An 18,403-nucleotide genomic window follows, 5' to 3' on the forward strand; every position below is an offset into this window, starting at 1 on the left:
AAAACAAAAAAAGGAGAAAGAGAGTAGCAGTGGAAAGGAAGAGAGTAATTGGACTTCAGAGCATTTAGGAATATTATGGTGAGTACAGATGGAAGATAGCATTCACAGTGAACAAATGCAGAAGTGTCTAAATCAAATTTGAGAACTTATATGATAAAAATACTGAAGTATAGGGTCTTGGGATATATGTGGTGAATGTATAAATTGGCAAATGATCAAGCTAAAGCAGTGAGAAACTTGATGGAAATAGCTTGGAAACATCCTCCAGCTCCATGTGATGGAAGAGAAATAGAGAATCAGCTACTAGTGCTTTGGTGTAAGAACAAATAACCTTCTTACAATGCAGACAACACATCTGATCTTTTGTTTGACTAATGAGAGTTGTGGGCAATTAGCAGCCCCAGGGATCACATCATGAATCCATGAGGATCAGCTGAGCTACCGGCAAGATGCCAGATCAGTGCACTGGATTAAGTCCTTAAAAAGCTGGTAGTGCAAAATATAAAAAAGCAAGATAGGGAGCTTTCCATTTAATTGAATGGTTAAAAACATCAGCTTTGCCATGACTAGCCTAAGTGACTTCAATTAATGATTCCTCAATTCATAACTGGATCATCTTTCTTTCTTTGTCTGGAAAATTTCAGGATAATGATTGTCTGTTTTTTTTCATTATTTTTGTTCCAGGGTTCATAGCAGCAATTCTACCTATTTTCTTATATAGTCTACAGCATCTACATATACATCCTCTTCTGCCATGAAGATGTTGTTTAAATTACGGACTCTAAAATCCTCGTGGACTCTGAGGTCTCCTTGTAGAGTTTTCCATGAACACCCCAGGTTGCTTGCCTCTGATTTATATTCGCAGTATGAGTCTGTCAGGCGGGGTGAACAGGAAATGCCAAAGTACTTTAACTTTGCAAGTGATGTACTGGACAAATGGTCTGAGATTGAAAAGGTAGATGATCTCTGTTGTGCAGATGAGATACTTTAATTCATTTCAATTCTTTTATTAAAAAAATTCAGTTACTAAAAACAATTTGCATTAGAAAGTTATACAAAATCTCACTGTTTTCTGCTTTATTGTAAAAGTATCGTTTCCCTCAATTAGCCCCCCTCTTCCTGATCTCTCAGGCTAGAAAGAGTCCTGTGATACTGCATCTTCCTGTTGTTTTGTTTTGTCCTCTGCCTGTGCTACTTTTGTTTATTAGCATTCTGCAACTGTGTCCAGAATATCAGGGATATTAGGTGAAATATTTCACAATATAGGAGCATTAATGCTCAGCATGAGGCTTGGACTGAAATAGGTCTGAACTAGTACTTGAGTCTGGAGACAACTGGGCTGGTAAAGATTTAGGGTTTAGAAAGGGCGATTTTATTGGGAATATCTGAGCTTGATCCATAGCCATAGTAAGTCCCATGGGACAAAGGAAAAGTAATAGCTTATATGCAAGTTGTGAGATATTTGGATCCTCTATAATTTGCAGCTATTTGTGCATTATAATTTCCTTGTCTTTCAGAAGAAACTGTTTCTGTTTTGAATCCTTGTGTTGTTTTGTAGGCTGGAAAGAGACCATCAAACCCTGCCTTTTGGTGGATAAATGGAAAAGGAGGAGAAGTGAAGTGGAGCTTTGAGGAGCTGGGGTTCCTGTCTCGGAAAGTGGCCAATGTGCTGACTAAAGTATGCGGGCTGCAAAAGGGGGACAGAATTGTTGTGATCCTGCCGCGGATCCCAGAATGGTGGCTGGTGAATGTGGCTTGCATGCGAGCAGGTCAGTGAGCGTATCTGAGCTTTGGAGAAGTGTTTCTTAATGCAAGTAGGTCGAGACAATCAAGAATTTCTGTTGTTTATGATAAAAAAAATAATGTAAATTATTAACCTAGTCACTTGCCTAGCTACCAAATATGCAGGCAGTCCTGATGGATTTGCACTAGGTGCTAAAGGACGGGTGACCTGTGCAGCAAGCGTGGAGATGACAGAAGACCATGGAGGTCACCAGATAGGTCTGCATTTCATTCCTTACAGGAGAGCACAGAGCAGTTACATTACTCCATTGTAACTGTTTGGCTGGGAATGTCAGGGCAAATTCATCTCAGAGGTCAGTTTGGGAGTAGTTAATGGAGTTTATGGTCTTAGAAGAGGATCAGATTTAAAAAATGCCATCCCAAAATAACCTTATTGCTCTTCCAGGAATTGTCTTAATTCCAGGGATATCCCAATTAACAGCCAAAGACATATTATATCGACTCCAGGCTTCAAAGGCCACATGCATCATCACCAATGACACACTGGCTCCTGCAGTGGATTCTGTGGCATCTGAGTGCCAGTTTCTGAAAACCAAGCTAATTGTGTCCAAAGGCAGTAGGGAGGGATGGCTCAACTTCACTGAATTGTACAAGTGAGTATCCATTAGTGACCCTGGTCATGATGAAGAAAGCAGAGTTCTTCTCCACAAGTGCTCATTTACCAGTATTCATTGACTACAGGTATTCATCAAATACCGACATTAAGCCTTTGTGATGTTAATCACAACTGCCTGGTTGCTGTTTCCACATCAGAGCTGTTTAATAATAATGGTCTTATACCAGGAAGTTTCTATTCTGTTTTTCTTAAGGGGAAGTCTGTATGAGAGTAAAGTGTAACACTACGTTCTTTTAGTCTAATTTGGTCAAAAGCTTCTGTGAAGCTTGTTTAGGGTAAAGAGGAGTTTAATCCATGGATACATTTTGAAGTCTGTGTAAAGTAACTATTGAAGTCATGGTTGCATTCTGTGTTTTAAAGGAACCAATCTGCTGACCATTCCTGTGTCAAAACAAGTATTCAAGACCCAGCGTGTATCTTCTTTACCAGCGGAACCACAGGTTCTCCAAAGATGGCTGAACATTCTCAGAGTAGTCTTGGTTTCAGACCCCTGTTAAGTGAAAGGTATGAAAGGTTTGGGCCTGGCTGAACATGCATTAATTTGAGCTGCATAGTAGAGCTGATTAAAAAGTACTGAATAAGAAATACTTGATGTATGGCCCCAGTCCTGCTTCCTCTGATGTCAGACTAGAAGCTCCAGCAGATTTCGAGGGGAGTGGGATCAGCTCCTGTATTTCCCTTTTTTCAGTGAATGTCTCCTAACCCTTCCTTAGAGTGGTTCAAAGGACAGCCATCAGCTGGGAATAGTCTGGAGCACAGCACCAAGAAAGGTCATGCTGTTTGGGCTACAAAAAGCTTTGTGACATGTAGCTGCAAAGAGGCAGAGTTAATATTGATTTCACAGATCACCCTGGTGCCTCAGCAGCCTTACAAATCATGGTGAAATACCTTGTGTCCAACACAGCATCCATGCCTGCTGCTGCTTCAGCCTTATCTTCCTCCCTAATAGAAAGTTACTTCATTGGAATTCAGACTGCTCTCTTTCCCTTACTCTACCCTGTGTTATGACTGGCATCATTTATTTATCTATATATTTATTTATACATATGCAGGTACTTAAACTTTAGGTGTTCTTTTGCCCAATAGCTAGCTCATAAAATGAACCTACTGAGAGTGCCCTTTGCCCATGTACCTAGTTAAAAACCTTGGGCTTGTGTGTTGTGTTTTTAAGTTTTACATTACCTTTCATTAATTTGTTTTCTGCTGTATTAGGTACTGGTTGGATTTGACTCCCTCGGACATAATATGGAACACAGCAGACACAGGCTGGATACTAACTTCACTGGCATCTCTTTTTGATCCCTGGGTTTTTGGATCATGTATCTTTATACACCACCTCCCACAGATTGAATCAGCCGCCATCCTAAATGTAAAGAAAAACTCATGGAGATGTGTTAGTATGCAGAAAGTAGGGAGCAAAACTAGTTCTTAACTGCATATATAGATTTAATTGAAGGTTGTGCACACTGTTTTATTTAAGATACTGTATCCTTTCTCTAGAGCCCCCATTTAGATTTTTAATGTACACAGAAGGAGCCAATCCTTCATATTCTTCACTCGTAGCTGGCAAGTGCATGAATGAAAATCATCCCAAACACCGCACTAATTGCTTGCCTTTTGTTCCAGTGAATATGGAAATAGTATTAGCTAGTACTAATGTAAACTGAAACAGAAGTGATTCTATCTGTGCTGACCAAGATGAAAGTGAATACCTCCCCGTGACATGGACAGAGAAAGGCTTATTCTGCCCATGCTTGAGCTTTGCAGTGTGAATGACATGCAGACATGTTAGTTTGGGATTTTGTTGAATCAAGTATACTGTGATTCTCAGGATGCTGCACCACCTGTAGGAGGGTTTCTTATCCCGACAGGGAGTATGTAGTGTTTTTTTATATAGAAAGGAGAGCTACATTTGCCCCCTACATTGCTGGTTTACTGTACTTCCACATGATGATTTTTTTTCTGAACTTCATATGTCCGTCTTGTTATTTAACTCACTAGACTCTCTCTAGACACCCTGTGGGCACTCTGGTTGGTGCTCCAACATTGTTTCGCATGCTGGTGCAGAATGATCTCTCCAGGTACGTCAAGAGACGATTTACTAACATTTAATTATCTTAACTACACTTTAATGATCTCCCAGATCTAGCTATTTGACCCAAAATAGGGGAGTAATTTAGTTTAAAATATCCTTCATGAAAAGACAGTCATACAAAATGTGTGGACTTTGCAGAGTTTCATGATCAGGTGCAGAGGAACTTGATTCCCTCAGTGTGTGACTTCGTGTGGCCATTGTACATCGTTCTCTGCACCAGTTTGTCACCGACTTTGCTACTGCTTATTCCTCCCCTTTCACACCTTTTCATTTGGACTGTTGCAGGGGTCAGCAATCAGGGCTCTGGCTCAGCAAATCCCTGTGTGGTTGGTTATAAACATGTGCTTAAATCCCAGCTGACTCCAGCAAAAGCCTTACTTTAGGTTTCATGTGTGCTTAACTCTTTGACTGTTACTACTAGTGTGCATAATGTTGAGCCCAGACAAATATCTTTGCTTTATCAGGAGCCAAAGTAGCAGGAATCCTCTGATTTCCACACTCCATGAGAATAGCTGTCCCAGTAACCAGCTCTCCAGTATCACCTGTTTATACTTGCATGCCATTTTGCTACCAGCGACACCTGCAAACTAAACAGGTCCTTATGCTGGCCAATGGATTCAAGTGCCTCTCTTGATTTTTAACTCCCTGTGAAGCTACAAATTCATGAACCTGAAGCACTGCGTGAGTGGTGGGGAGCCAGTCAACCCAGAAGTCATGGAGCAGTGGAAAAGCAAGACAGGGCTGGACATCCATGAAATATATGGCCAGACTGAAACGGTACATTTGTAGGATTGATATTCTGTTAGATCATTATAATTCCTTTTTGCTTTACTGTGTTTTAATGTTTGTTTTCCAAGAACATGGTCTATTTCTTCCTTCATGTTTCTGTGAATGTTGCAGTAACCTCTTTCACAGATAATCACTGAAAGAACAGCCTTACATGGCTTTGTTTACAGAACCTGCCAGAAACATGGGTTGTTGGGAGAGGACGCGCTCTAATTTTTCCATAAATATTTCTAAGTGACTGTGATAGATGAGGGCATAGCCTGTGTCTAAGGAAAAAGACTGGCTAGCAGGAGGATGCATTCTGTACAGGTAGTGGACCAGAGTTCTGCTGGGGAGTTTCTTGATCTTGCCTATTTGTACCATATGGCACTAACATACAGGATCCTATGGATCTTAATTCCTCACTTTAGAAGTATGCTAGAGAATAAATTTATTGAATTCAATGTAAGTATAGTTTACTTGTTTACTGTAGCTAAAACTTGGTTTTGATTGTGATTTTTGCAGGGAATAATCTGCTCTGTTTTTAAAGGAATGAAGATTAAACCTGGATCAATGGGAAAAGCAGCTCCCTTTTATGATGTTCAGGTTTGTTAATGTAGTTTGTTGGCTGCTGTTTAGATGGTTTTCATAAGCGTTTTTTTTTTCCCCTGGAGTAAAACACATGTTGTTTTTCATTCTAGATCATAGACAAAAATGCTAATATTCTGCCTCCAGGACAAGAGGGGGAAATTGCTGTCAGAAACAAACCCATAAGACCGCTTGGTTTTTTCTCTAAATATATAGTAAGGAGTTTATTTTGTCCTTCCCCTCCCCACTCTCCCAAAAATCTCTCCAATTCCATAGTGGTTACAAAGGCTGTATATTTTTTTCTGGTTTCCAGGCTTGCTAGCCTGTCTTTGATTCATGAATTACAGTAGCAATCTGACTTTCTAGAGAGAATCTGAGAAGATTCACTTTGGAATTGAGCGGGAAAATGTAAATCCAGGCTTCAGGTCATCCCATTCTTTGATTCAGATTTTGGTTCGAGACCTTTAAAACCTGGATCTGAAAAAACAGCTTAAAGCGTTTCCCTAACATATCCTTACCAGTGACCATGATCTCGCTGAGGAGTACCATATGTGCAGTGTACACTATCTGAGAAGCTATATAAATATCTATGTTAAGGATTGACCAAAAGATCAAAAAAACTAGAGCAGAACCAAGTAATTGATTTGTTTGGATTGTTGGCAGTTAGAAAAGGAAAGAGAAGAATTTGTCTGATGTTGAGGCAAAAAAAGTATTTTCAAGCATTAAAACTGGAAATTTTTTTAAAAGTCAGCAGTCAAACAACATGCTTTTTTTTAAAGCTGTCTTACCGTCTTTTATAGCAATGTCAGTACAATTATTGAAGATCTTTGAATTAAAAATTAAGTTCCAATGAATTTAACATTGTGTATCATAGCATAATGTATAGCTAACACATACTCAAAATTTAAACTCCTATTTGTAAACCACTGCAAGGATAACCCTAAGAAAACAGCAGCAAGTGAACGCGGGGATTTTTTTGTCACTGGGGACAGAGGGACTATGGATGAAGATGGATATTTTTGGTTTATTGGAAGAGACGACGATATCATCATTTCTTCAGGGTCAGTTTGCATGCTTCTTTTCTAAATCTGTTGTTGTATAAACTTACATGCTGTGCTCCTGACAAGTTTCTGACATGATGGTCCTGTGGTGAATGCACTGGCCTGTGACTTAGGAATACTAGCTTTTATTATTAGCTTTTCGTATATCTGCAGTATCGTCTTGATCATGTCAGTGGCGTCCCTGCACCCCTCTTTGCCTTCAATATCTCATCAGTTTAAACAGAGAGTGGAGACTTCTGGTGGTAGAAGAGGGATATTAATTTAGTTTGTGGGGTTTGGGTTTTTTTTTTTTTTTAACTAAAATTGAAGGTCATTTCTATCAAAGTCAAAGAGCATTGAAACATTTTATTTTGAACATGTTGAAATGAAATGATTAGATATTGTATAGTGCTTGGCACAATGAAGCCCCTATATGATGCGATGCCATAACATGGCATCAGCTGGTACTACAGACCCCAACTATGAGAAGGATGCAGGCTCAGTCAGGGAGCGGCCAAGGAAAGGGGAGAGATGGGGAAGTAGCCAGTGCCCCCACAGTCCTCCATCACATGACCATCATGACATACTCCTGCTTTCTAACACATTTCCATTCTGCCTAAAGATTCTGTAGTGTTGTTTTAAAAAATAGCAATTAAAAAATTTCTTGGTACTGGTTTTCATAACACCAAATCCTTCATTATTCTGTTCTTACCTAGGTATCGCATTGGGCCATTTGAAGTAGAGAGTGCCCTGACAGAGCACCCAGCAGTAGCAGAAACAGCTGTTGTCAGCAGCCCAGATCCCCTCAGAGGAGAGGTAATGATGCTGAACAGCAGCTGGGGAAGCAATATGCTTGTTTAAATATGTAACTGTATAAAGCGGTTCCTGCTTTACTGAATAATGTACAGTTATAAGGCAGTCATGTCACCATGGATAATCCTACTTGGTGTGATGAGTACACCCTTCGCCATTTACATGCTCTGCTCTTCTTAGTCTCTATGGAGAACATTACAGTGACATATGCTTTTCCCTCATCAGACCTTCTTGTTATTAAGCACTTGTCTACACATTGAAGTTGTCTTTTCTGGCTATCTCAGTGTAGCCAAAGTTATACCATAACTGATCCAGCATTAGACTTGGCCTAAATGTATGAGGAAAGCACAGTCCTGCTCTGGGATGGTACAGGCCTATTGTCCCCAAGCATGAATGTCGGGGAAATAAAATATCCCTCAGCTTCAGGGAGAACTCTGCAGAGGCGCCTGTTAACCCCTCCTTCTAGATGCCCTCTGGGAGGATAAAGCAAATGCTCTTGCTGTGAAATGAGGGTCAGAAAACTGCACTTTCAACTTTTCTTTCTTTCATGTACATGAAGTTGGGCACAACCGCTTCATACATTGTGCTGGTTTCTTTGTTCCTCCCTTTTGCATGTCATGACTCAGAGCCATACTACTCACTGGTAAACAATGTATCAGCTCTTAAAAATTGATGGTGTCAGATCACTTTTATTGCTTTTATCTTGTAGGTTGTGAAAGCATTTGTGGTCCTGTCCTCCACCTTTTCATGTGGTGACCTGGAGAGCTTAGCCCTTGAGTTACAGGAGCATGTCAAGAAAACTACTGCTCCATACAAGTATCCCAGAAAGGTAAATGCTTCTGAGTAAAACTTTAAACACAGGACACACATCCATAAATCTCAGAAGAATTATTATTTGAGTTTCCGTGACTGATCTGAAAGAGACAATGGTCAAGATTCAGGTAGAGTACTGACTCCAGAAAACCTTTCTTATATATCATTAGTTTATGTTGTTTTTTATTTAGAATAAAGTTGTTTGTTTAAGCCTTACAAATATTTCTAGGCTGAGTATGCTATGCTAGTTAGATCTTCTCCGTATTCTGAATCAGGGTCAAAATCATAATTCTCCATCTTTTACTTCAACTTTAACCAAGCACTCTCCAGTGACTTTAGTGGAAGTACCTAACTGAATCTGAATAAGGATTTATGCACTGGTCCTCACAGTAAACAAATAAAAAGAATACAGAAGGATACACTTGGTGTTTCTCAGAAATCCCAGCACTACAGGAAGGAGCTACTAGCAGAGCTTTGGTTCACTTGTGCAGAACTCAAGGGAGCTAAGGACCATTAAAGACTTTGTCCCAATAACATCCCTTCTCTCTTCTTTTTCCGTTCATCTCTGTCCTCTGATATCCTTTGGCTCTTCATCCTTCTACTCCAGTACCCAATTTGGTTAGCAGGGAGGCAGCTACACAGATGTTTGGCTATCCAGGCAGCCAAAGAAATTGTTTCATAAGCTGCACATTGTGTTGCCTTGATTTGGCTTGGACTTGGTCCTTTAGACAAGCAGTTCTTACCGATGGAGTGCTCCTAAATTTTCACATGTGCTGAGAGCCAGTCTTGCAAAACCAACTCAAACTGACTCTGTAGTGAATATGCTACATTGTTTTCTGTCTTTTTTTATGTAGATGGAATTTGTCCAACAACTGCCAAAGACAGCCACTGGGAAGATCAAGAGGAACGAGTTGAGGAACAAAGAGTGGGGACGGATGTAACATTGTTTGGAAGCTAACAGAGCTCTTTCATTCAGTTAACACTGTGTAAATTTCTCTGATATAACTGCCCTCCTTCTTATCTGTTTTCTTTAAAAGCCTGAGCATCTAACATCATAGATAAAGCCAAGATGTGACGTTCAAGTCTGCTTGCAAAGCCTCTAATGTCAGTGCCACGGTTTCAGCTCCTGAAGCACTGCTGGGAAAAAGAACAAACCGTATAACTCCATTCTAGCCCTGGATGTTCCAAAGTTCACCAAAAATTTGCTGGTGACCAATCTCTTTTATTTAGCATCCAGATCAAAGAAAACTTGTTGCTGATAGTGATTGCCTAACTCCAAGCTTCAGAAAGGACAGGCATGGATCTGAGTGGTTCATATGCTCTGTCCTTAAAAGGCAGCATGCTTTCAGTGGAATGCATTCCTCCTAGCATTTACTGAAAATGGAAAGACTCCTCTATTGATATCACCATATCACCTTCATAGACCTCTCTGTTTAATACATGTGCTGCTGACAAGCAGGGCCAGCTTCTCCCATGCTCATCAAGTACTGTCTGATACCGAGAGTAGCCATAACTTTGTTGCTCACCCTCTGTACTGATCTTTACGCATAGACAAAACTCCTGTACTGCTTCTGACGGTCTGTGAAAAGAAGTTTGCTGTTGGACGACTGATCCAATCTTTAGAACAGACCAGAGCTGTTTGCCATGCTGGCTGCTTGCTGCAGGACGAGGCCATCACAGCAGCCATTCAGATAGCAGTGAAACCAGTGAACAAACTGCTGTAATCTGGTTTGGATGATTGCATCTCTGTTTAATGTTTAGCTTTATGAAGAAGCATGTACTGTACACAGCCTTACTTGTCACAGTTGCATATGCAATAGTGTGCCATGTTTTAAGGCTGTATTAGTTCTTAGCTGTTCATCCTCAGGCTTTTTTTAATTTTGTCTACTCAAAAAAGATTTCATTTTCTGAGGTGAATTTTCATTAGCTGACAAAAATGTCTCCAGCCTTCAGCAGTCCCATTCATTAAACAAGACATTGCTGGAGAACAGCAGTGTCTTTGGGCAGGAAAGAAGGTCTTTTGCAGCTGTGTCTTACTGTTTGGAGTTCTCTGTCTGCTGTCATCACAGAGTGAGATTTGGAGAATGCTACTTTTGAGAAAAGAAAACATTTTATTTGGTTATGTCAATGAAATAACTTCTGTACTAGTGACTGCTGAAATGAAAGCAAATGTCAATAAATACAATGTTTACTTCGTTCCTCTTTTTTGACAGTCGCTTCGTTTTTTCATGCTACTTAGCATTTCAGAGATTTCAGAACACTTTCAGGTTTTTAGGCGCATAGATTACATAATTATAAAACTAAACATCAAATTATCAGTCGTCTTTGCCCTCAAGTTTCTTGAATGCACTTGTCTGGAAGTGTCACTTGTTGCAGCCTCAAGCTCTTTTCTGTACCCAGTTCAGTTTCCCTTAAAAGTCATGTACTCCTGGACATCCCAGGGGCTCTTTACATCTTCTAGGTCTTTCTGCTTGGCTTTAGTCAAGTGTTTTACTGTTATGCACTCAGCCAGACACAAAAAGTGGGATGATAAATACCTGTGCAGACTGGAATTCAGAGCCCCTGGAACCTGTCTGTGGCCCTGCACTTAGCTAGTTGGGCAGTTAAACTCAAGTCATGTTCAAGGGTTGGGTTTTTTATTTTTTCCTCCCCAAATTTAAAGGCCTAAAATCAAGCAGCTAAATCCAGAGTGGGGAAAGTCAAAAGTCTAAGAAAAGCTCTGGATGAAACTGTACCACACAGAAGACAAGAGTTTTACTATTGATTTCAGTGCGGCCGAGAGTCTTCTGACTTTCTAAATTCTCCTGTGGTTAATTAAGATAATTTGCTCTAGGCTTCAGCACTAGAGCTATTGCCCGTTGTGGTCCATGTTTAGCTGACCCAGAACTGGGTTTCCATTGTGCTTTGCTTATCTGTTTTTTTGCCTGAATGGGCTGGGTTCAAAGTCAAGCAACTTGCCAAGTCATTCATTCCATATCCTGTGGTTGCAGTCCTGCTAGGTGCCACTGCTCCACGCTGCAACTCCCTCTTATTAGGAATATTGAGTATACTTTGTTGTCTCACGTGCAGGGTAGATGGTTTGTTTAATTCTTCTCCTCCGCTCAGGATCAGAGAGTCACCACTAAATTTCTTCTGATCCATGTGGAATGATTTCAGAGATGCAGGCTTGCAGCTACAAGTAGTTGGAAGCAAAATAAGTCTCTCTAACATGCAGCTTTCTTTTGGATCCCCAGAGGTTGAAATGTGATTGGATTGTATCCCTCTGGCCGAAATATGTGATTTTCAACAGACCAGCCTTTCCCTTTCAGGCCTCCTTCCACCCCTAATATAGCCCAGCTTCAATGTGATGTTATTCTCAGAGGCAATAGAAAAGGTAACAGATTTACATTTCTGTCTCAAATGTATTTTTCCTGTTAGGATTGTTTCCTTAGGGATTAGCTTCTCACCCAAAGCTTATATAAGTGACATGGAAATCTTGCTACATATGGTCTCTATTTGTTTTGGAATTGCAGAAGTGCATTATTAGGTTGAAGTTACAAAGCAGCCTCCCCCAGGTGTTAATACTGCCAGTGCCTCTGCCCATTTTGTGTAACTTTTCTGCAAAGACCATACCATTTTCCCTTGTTGTAAAGGATATACCAGCTAAACAGAAATGGATCAGGAAGAGGAAGATCTTGTGTTCTTGTGACTCTGCAGTTTCCAGCCATGTGCTTCAGAAGATAATTAACCCTTTTTCTTGGCATTTTAAATGTTTTTAGAACGGATGACACAGCTGTTCTGAGGACAGCAAACAAGTAAAATAGCTGATACCTACCATTCTCCTGAAGAGAGTTTGAACAGATATAAAAGCAAGCCTTATTATCAAAGTTATTTTTCTGGTTAAAATAAGAACTATTTATAGTAATTCAGTGATTGAGAAAATGAAAAAAATTCTAGTTCTGTTAAATGACTTGTTTCCTTCTTTTGAAGTTTTACAAAGTAGCTAGAAAGCTCCAGTTTCAGCTGGGTACAGGGAACATGTTTCCTGTTTGTTGTTTTCCCCTTAGTGGTGATACCAATTTTTTATGGTCTGGGATAGTGAAGTCCTGAAATTGTACTGTTCCATATGGGGGACTAATGGTTTTATTTCAGAAGATTCGAAATCTCCATTGTTGGTGGTAGGCTGAGCGCCACGTGTAGGACTCCCCTTCTTTTGATGGCATAGCACTGGTCCTCCAAGCACTGGCAAGGAGGGGAATTCCCAATGCAAAGTTTGATTGGGGATTTTTGTTGTTGTTTTTTTGATTGTGAGGCATGTTATTAAACATAATAAAGGAATAGTAAATCGCACAAACAACATGTATTTACTAAAGACTGTCTTAAAATGGAGATGAACATAGGACCACATGCTGTGCTTTAACAAACCCTCTGAGGCTGCTAAAACGAGAGCAGCAGTATATTTCATTAAGAATCTCCAGAATTGCTCAAAAAAACAAATTGAGAATTGAGATTATATGTAGTATATGAGAAGTAATTCCTTAATGTATGATGCTATTATAAATTATGAGAAACTAATAATCAGTTGTAATATTGCATATATGCATATATTTTGTATATATATTGTGTGTGTGTTTTGGCACATAAAAGTGCTCTGCTTGCACTGGTAAGAAAGTTAATATTTAGTTTTATGTCTAGAAATCTGTAATGGATTTCCGGATTATGTTTAGAACTTGGCCTTGCAGATTTGCTGGCTGGTGATTTTTGTGACTTTTCCAGCATTATTTTAGCCAGTCCATTGAGCAGGAGCATTTTATAAGTGATCTACAACTTCATCTCCTTTCCCACACTGTAAAAAAACGGCATAACGAAAAACAGAGCAGCGATGAGGTGAGTTTGGTTTTAGTTATTCATAAGGCATTTCAGACTGTTGATGCTAAACCAATTATTATGCTAATGCTTGATCCAAGTCATACAGTCCACCTATAAAAATAAACATGAACACAGTTTCTAAACAGAATAGCTCTAAGCAAATCCATATGGGAGGGGATTTGTTACTGAAAAGATCAGTTAGAGAAGAGGTAATTTGCCAGTTTGGGCCCTCATGTTGAAGTCCTGGATTTAAGATGCAGACCAGAATTCACCATTGATGTCTGAGCTTTCGTTGTCTGTGGCAGAGCACCAGTTTCCAGCGATTGCTTATTTCCTAATAGATTCCTCTACAGTCCTACAAGCCAAGAGAAAATTACTTTCAAGCATGATCTCACAAGCTTCTAGTGAGGGATAAACCTCTCTGAGTGCAGACAATGAAATCCCCCATGAGAGCAGGGAGTTTCTTTAATGTGATTCTACCACAAAAAAAATTGAGCAAAAGTCCATTGTGGTCAGATCTCCGGGCACGAGGGGCTGCGTCCGCCAAGGAACCCGCACTCCCCGCGGCTCCGCAGCCTGGTGCCTGCTTGAGGGAGTCAGGCTGCGGGCACTGCCGTGCTCAGCTTTTTAAGGCCTCTCCAAATGCTGCCAAGCTGCTCAGGAACACCGCGTTTCTGCATTTAAGTAAATGAATATCCTGGACATTACTCACCTAAGACAGCCCAGGGAATATACCATCCCTACGTGCCCGTTCAGCTGAGAGGACAGTCAGGCAAGGCTGCGAGTGTCACCCCAGCAGCTCAGGCTCCTTGGGCTGAGGACAAATAAGATGTCTACAGGTACTCACTTCAGTTTGGCAACTGATATTTTCTGTCTCCTGTTTCTTTCTGGTTTCTCATTCTCCAGTTCAGAGAAGTTCAAAGTACAGCTATCAAACAGAAGAGACATGATATAAGTGAATGGTCAGACAACATGTATGAAAAAAAGGGCTAGGTGATTTGGGCAGCTGGAAAAACTCTTCCAGGCTGCAAACTGTTAGTATAAATAGCTCAGAGTGTCTATGGATGCTTAAAGGAATAGGCCCCTTAATGAACAGAAAAAGGTTTGTGTCAACTCACAGTGAATAAACTGACTGCACTCACTTAATCCTATTTGAAAAATTCCTTTCTTGTTACTGTTAAATGTTTCCTTTACAACTTGTTCTCTCATTATTAGCAGGCTTTGGATGAATTTGAGTTCCTCTGATGTACTGTGGGGTCTCTCTGATACAGGCTGGATAAAATTTGCCTTTTCCAGTTTATTTGCTCCATAGATTCAGGGATCATACATCTTTGCACATGGCAAGCTACAGTATGATGCAGCAACTATTTTGAATGTGAGACTAAAAACAGTCAGTGTGATTGAATGCAAAAGCTGTTTTATTAGAAGGACTGTCAAATGGAAGGCATGAGGTGAGACAGTGCTCTCGGTGGAGTGGAAATCCAGAAACATGGGTTCAACTTTTGCACCGCCTACAGACATATCTCCTGCTGTATCAGGGATTCCCCCTTAGTAGAAGTCAATAATGAAATCTTCCTTTCCACTGTAAGCTATTCTGAGATCTGTTCTGTTCCCACTAAATGTTGTCACTGTCTCTTTGATTATTGCTTGGTATTTGCTTGTTGGAGCAAAACAGTTTGAACAAAAAATGTAGGCATTGCAACTTTTATTTCAATATAGCAGAGGAAAGGAAGGGCTACGTAAGCTCTCATTAGTTGTGCAGATCCAGCTGTCTCATGTTTTCATTTACTCTGAGACATGTAGGTCCGCTTGTCAAACATGGTCTGCCCACTTGGGGCAGCATATGTATACTTAAGCCATGTTCAAAGTGTATGTGAGCGAGTGTGTGCAGGGGGAGAAGGTTTGATATTTGCTCACGATAGGTCAAAGCTAGGATGTGGTACGGTATGGCCTCACTGCCTTGTACGTGACAAGAAGTTTCAGTGAGTTCACAGCAAATGTAACTCCTCTTTTTTAATCTCCAGAATTTGTCTGCATTTCCCATCACAAAGTTGTGTGGGACACCTACTTTTTAGCGCATGATATTGCAGCATGATCTTACGAGATCTTATCCATTCCACTGTTCTACCATGGTCTTGCCCATTCCGCCAGAGCCACCTCCCAGGCTGGTGTTTCCTCCTTCCAGCCCCATCCCATGCCATCTGAGTCACATACTCTCACAGTGTGATGATTTCAGAAGCTGGGATCCTCGTAGAAACCTGCATGGTTTTGATCTGTTTCTGCTTGTATGCAACTGGGCCCTAGGTTCAAGCCATATTCTTTCCTTCTGGACTGATTGTCAGTGATTCTAATGCATTTATTTCTTGGGTTTTCTTTTTTTCCAACATAAATGAAGTTACAAATTCAAAAGCCTGAAACACTGTGCATGAGCGGAGGGAAGTCAAACCACCCTGGTGTGATGGCAGAATGGAAAAATAAAGCAGGGCTAGATATCTCTGAAGGTTACAGCCAGACTGAATCAGTATATTTGCAGTCACTCACAGACAGCATATAACTTCTAGATGCCTCCCTAGCAACATCTAGAGTAGAAGTTCCCTGGAATAAATTTTGAATTCAGACTGATTCTGTCGTGTTGTTCCCTGGAGCCACTTCAGTGGTATAGATGAGGAGAAATCTCAAGTGCCATAAATCCAAATTTGTGGATTTGTTAATCTCCCTACAAGAAATATCTGTTTCCAGTCTAAAATGCTCGCACTAATGACACCATAGCCAAGAGCATTGTTCTGCTGCTGCTCGCACACTGGTATAAATTGGAGGACGTTTCTGAGAAGTAAAGGGAGACAAATTAGTGTAAAGCAAATTTAAATCAGAAGCATTTCAAGCCTAGCTGATTTAACCTCAAACAACGCTTTGAATGAAAACAGGATTTTTCCCGCTGAGTAAGATCTCTCACTGATGTAAGTCAATGATATTGCATGGATTTCTCCCAGCTGTGCTGGTTTACACCAATAGAGGAACAAGTGCTTGGCTTTAAAATCACAGTGGGAAAGCATGTTTTTAAAAGAACATCTCTTACTTCTCTAGAAAAGATTAACTAGAGAGTCAGCTGCAAAATTGTCCATTTGTATACAACAACAAACCTCATAAACTCAGTTTTCTTTTACAGGGTGTTGTATGTGCAGCTCTTGAGGGGATGCAAATTAAACCTGGTGCATTAGGAAAAGCAGTTCCACCTTACAATGGAAAGGTAACACTGGAGGGGGGCAGTTTATGTCACTGGGGACAGGAGTTATGGGGATGAAGATGGATACTTCTGGTTTGTTGGGCGAGCTACTGATATCATCAGATCTTCTGGGTATGTTTCTGTTTGTTGTCAGAAGATTCGTATTATTCTGTTAGAATTTTGAGTTATCTGCAAAATACAAATTCAGCTGCTATGACTGGATATTAAATGGTAATAGACTTATAATAAGAATTTCACCAAAATTGTGACTTAGGATTGGAATTCTGTGTGACTTTGAATCTAAAGAAAGAAAAAAAGTGCTCAAAATGGTTGGAATTTTTCATTTACACGATTCTTTTAATTTTTAATTTACAGCATTCATTTAATGAAACATTGCATTCTGATATTGTTGAAATCAAAAGATTTGGCTCTTCTTTTCATTTAAAACAGTACAACTTTTTGTTTGAGTATTCATTTGAATTTAAGAAAAGAAGAGTCAAATCATCTTTAAATACTTTATTTTTAACCAAAAAACTCTGCTGTGTTTCCTTTTGGCTTGAATGAAATGTTTCAGTTTGAAACTGACTGAAATCTTTTAACTTCTTCATTTTACTAGAAAGAAAGCAAGGAAATGTGTTGAGGTTTGTGAGTAGCTGGTTTGCTTTGCTTGGCTTTGCCACCAAACCAAAGATTTCAGAATGATTTGCCCAGCTCTGCTCCTAAACACCACATTCTTATGTCCTCTCCTAGGTCTTGCGTTGGGCCGTTTGAGTAGAGTGCGCCCTGGCACAGCACCCAGCAGGAGCAGAAACAGCTGCTGTCAGCAGCCCAGAGCCCATCGGAGGAGAGGTAAGGACATTGCTTTTAGGAGCTATATAAAACATCTATTGATGAAATAACTATACCTGTGGGGGAAATCTTGGCTGGTATTAACATAGTAAAGATGTAGACAGACATCTTCAAGTACATTTAAGGAGACTAAGCATCTAGCTTCCTTTGATTTCAGGAAGAATTAGGGGCGGCGAGGCCACTTTGGAAATCTGCCAATGGCTTCTGGGAATCCCAGTGAGATCCAATACCTTGAAACAATGTCCCCTGGCAATTATTCTTATGAAGACCATTAACCAAGTGTGGCCTGCCTAAGTCACCTCTCTTCCCAAATACCGCTTGAATCCTGAAAGAACGTGGCATGGCGGCTCAGACACTAGTGAAGAGCTGCTGGATACTGGGAATTCCACTGTGCTCCCTATGGGGAATTTTAAGGCCCCTTTGTGGAGTTCAACAAGCAATAAATAAAAAAAAAAGTGGCCCAGCATCTGGCTGGGAACTTACATGTCCACTTGCTTGCAAGCAATTTTATTGTAGAAAATTGTATTATTCATCTTAGTCTTTCTACTGAACATTATTCATCAAGTTCGTGATTGCTGAGTGTTGTCTAACTCTCACTCTCTTTTTTAGGTGGTAAAAGCTTGTATTGTTCTGTCTCCTGAATTTACAGCTCATGATCCTGAAAAATTAATTTTTCAACTGCAAGAACCTGTGAAAAAAGTTACGGCACCCTACAGATACCCCAGAAAGGCAAGTACCGCTGAGTTCTGAAAATACAAGTAGTTCCTGGCAATGCACCTTAAAATTAAAACTGCTCTAATCGAACCTAATACTCAGATTAGTAATACAATCAGGTTGCATTTTGGAATAGTAAAATTTTGTCTCCGTTTTTCTCCTGGCACATCACTGGCTTTTGATCAGGTTTTGAAATGTAACTTTGAAAGATCTGACCCCATCCAAGCTCTGTAAAG

At 40.2% G+C, this 18,403-nt stretch overlaps 1 protein-coding gene across 1 annotated transcript; it reads left to right on the forward strand.

Annotated features, from left to right (window-relative positions):
• Positions 1-754: 754 nt before the first annotated feature.
• LOC106491316 (acyl-coenzyme A synthetase ACSM4, mitochondrial-like) lies at positions 755-10,692 on the forward strand. Its single transcript, XM_013950879.2, has 13 exons — positions 755-955; positions 1,559-1,769; positions 2,189-2,396; positions 2,780-2,923; positions 3,632-3,788; positions 4,421-4,500; positions 5,168-5,291; positions 5,805-5,885; positions 5,981-6,082; positions 6,801-6,928; positions 7,624-7,723; positions 8,430-8,549; positions 9,388-10,692. The coding sequence occupies exons 1-13, from the start codon at positions 755-757 to the stop codon at positions 9,472-9,474; spliced, it is 1,743 nt and encodes a 580-aa protein (XP_013806333.1). The 3' UTR covers positions 9,475-10,692.
• Positions 10,693-18,403: the final 7,711 nt, after the last annotated feature.

This window comes from Apteryx mantelli, chromosome 16 (genome assembly GCF_036417845.1).
Source record: "Apteryx mantelli isolate bAptMan1 chromosome 16, bAptMan1.hap1, whole genome shotgun sequence".
In the NCBI taxonomy this organism is placed as follows: domain Eukaryota; kingdom Metazoa; phylum Chordata; class Aves; order Apterygiformes; family Apterygidae; genus Apteryx; species Apteryx mantelli.

Excerpts from the sequence above, each read along its gene's own strand:
- LOC106491316 (XM_013950879.2), top strand. The coding sequence starts at position 755 with ATGAAGATGTTGTTTAAATTACGGACTCTAAAATCCTCGTGGACTCTG. Across the intron at positions 4,501-5,167 it reads GTGCAGAATGATCTCTCCAG|CTACAAATTCATGAACCTGA; the intron begins GTACGTCAAGAG and ends CTCCCTGTGAAG. Across the intron at positions 7,724-8,429 it reads CAGATCCCCTCAGAGGAGAG|GTTGTGAAAGCATTTGTGGT; the intron begins GTAATGATGCTG and ends TTTATCTTGTAG.